Below are 514 nucleotides of genomic sequence, written 5' to 3'. Positions count from 1 at the left end.
TCAGTTGAATTGTACTATAGCACAGCGGTAAAATGAACCGGAGGCAGCTTGTGATTTTAGTGGTTTATTAATTATGCTGTTGTCGGCCACAGTGCACGCCAAAACTGATTCCGTGGATTTTTTTTTCCGGGAGCTGGTGGATTTAACTTTAAACCAGGGGGATTCAAACCAACTTTTTTTGTTTTGTTTTTTGTTGTTTGTTTCGCTCCGGTAGCAGTTTTTTCGCCGTCAGCTGGACACCGCTTAAACCCCCTCTGCCGTCTCACCCTTCCTCACCCCCTTCCTCCCCTCCTCGGCGTCTGTGTGTGTGTTTTTTGTTTTTTTTTTTCGGGATGATTTCGGCCATCTCCAGCCCCTGGCTCACGCAGCTCTCCCACTTTTGCGATGTTGCAGCGTTCACCACCAACAGCCTGAGCAGCCTCAACACTCCGGGGGGGTACCACCTCACCTCCTCCCCCGGGGACCCCTACGGCCAGCACGAGTCCCACTTCGAGGCATGCCCGGCGGCTGCGCA

At 52.5% G+C, this 514-nt stretch overlaps 1 protein-coding gene across 1 annotated transcript in view; it reads left to right on the top strand.

The window, feature by feature from the left end:
* The window catches only part of tbx1 (T-box transcription factor 1), an 11,777-nt gene that overhangs the window by 1,648 nt on the left and 9,615 nt on the right, over window positions 1-514 (top strand). The window contains 2 exon segments of the mRNA XM_025053437.1: window positions 394-510; window positions 513-514. The exon segment at window positions 513-514 is cut by the window's right edge and continues 236 nt beyond it. Coding sequence (XP_024909205.1) covers window positions 394-510; window positions 513-514 — 119 coding nt within the window.

Source organism: Cynoglossus semilaevis, chromosome Z, assembly GCF_000523025.1.
Source record: "Cynoglossus semilaevis isolate Cse_v1.0 chromosome Z, Cse_v1.0, whole genome shotgun sequence".
Taxonomy (NCBI): domain Eukaryota; kingdom Metazoa; phylum Chordata; class Actinopteri; order Pleuronectiformes; family Cynoglossidae; genus Cynoglossus; species Cynoglossus semilaevis.
The sequence above is the reverse complement of the archived record's forward strand: the minus strand, read 5'-3'. Positions and strand labels throughout refer to the sequence as shown.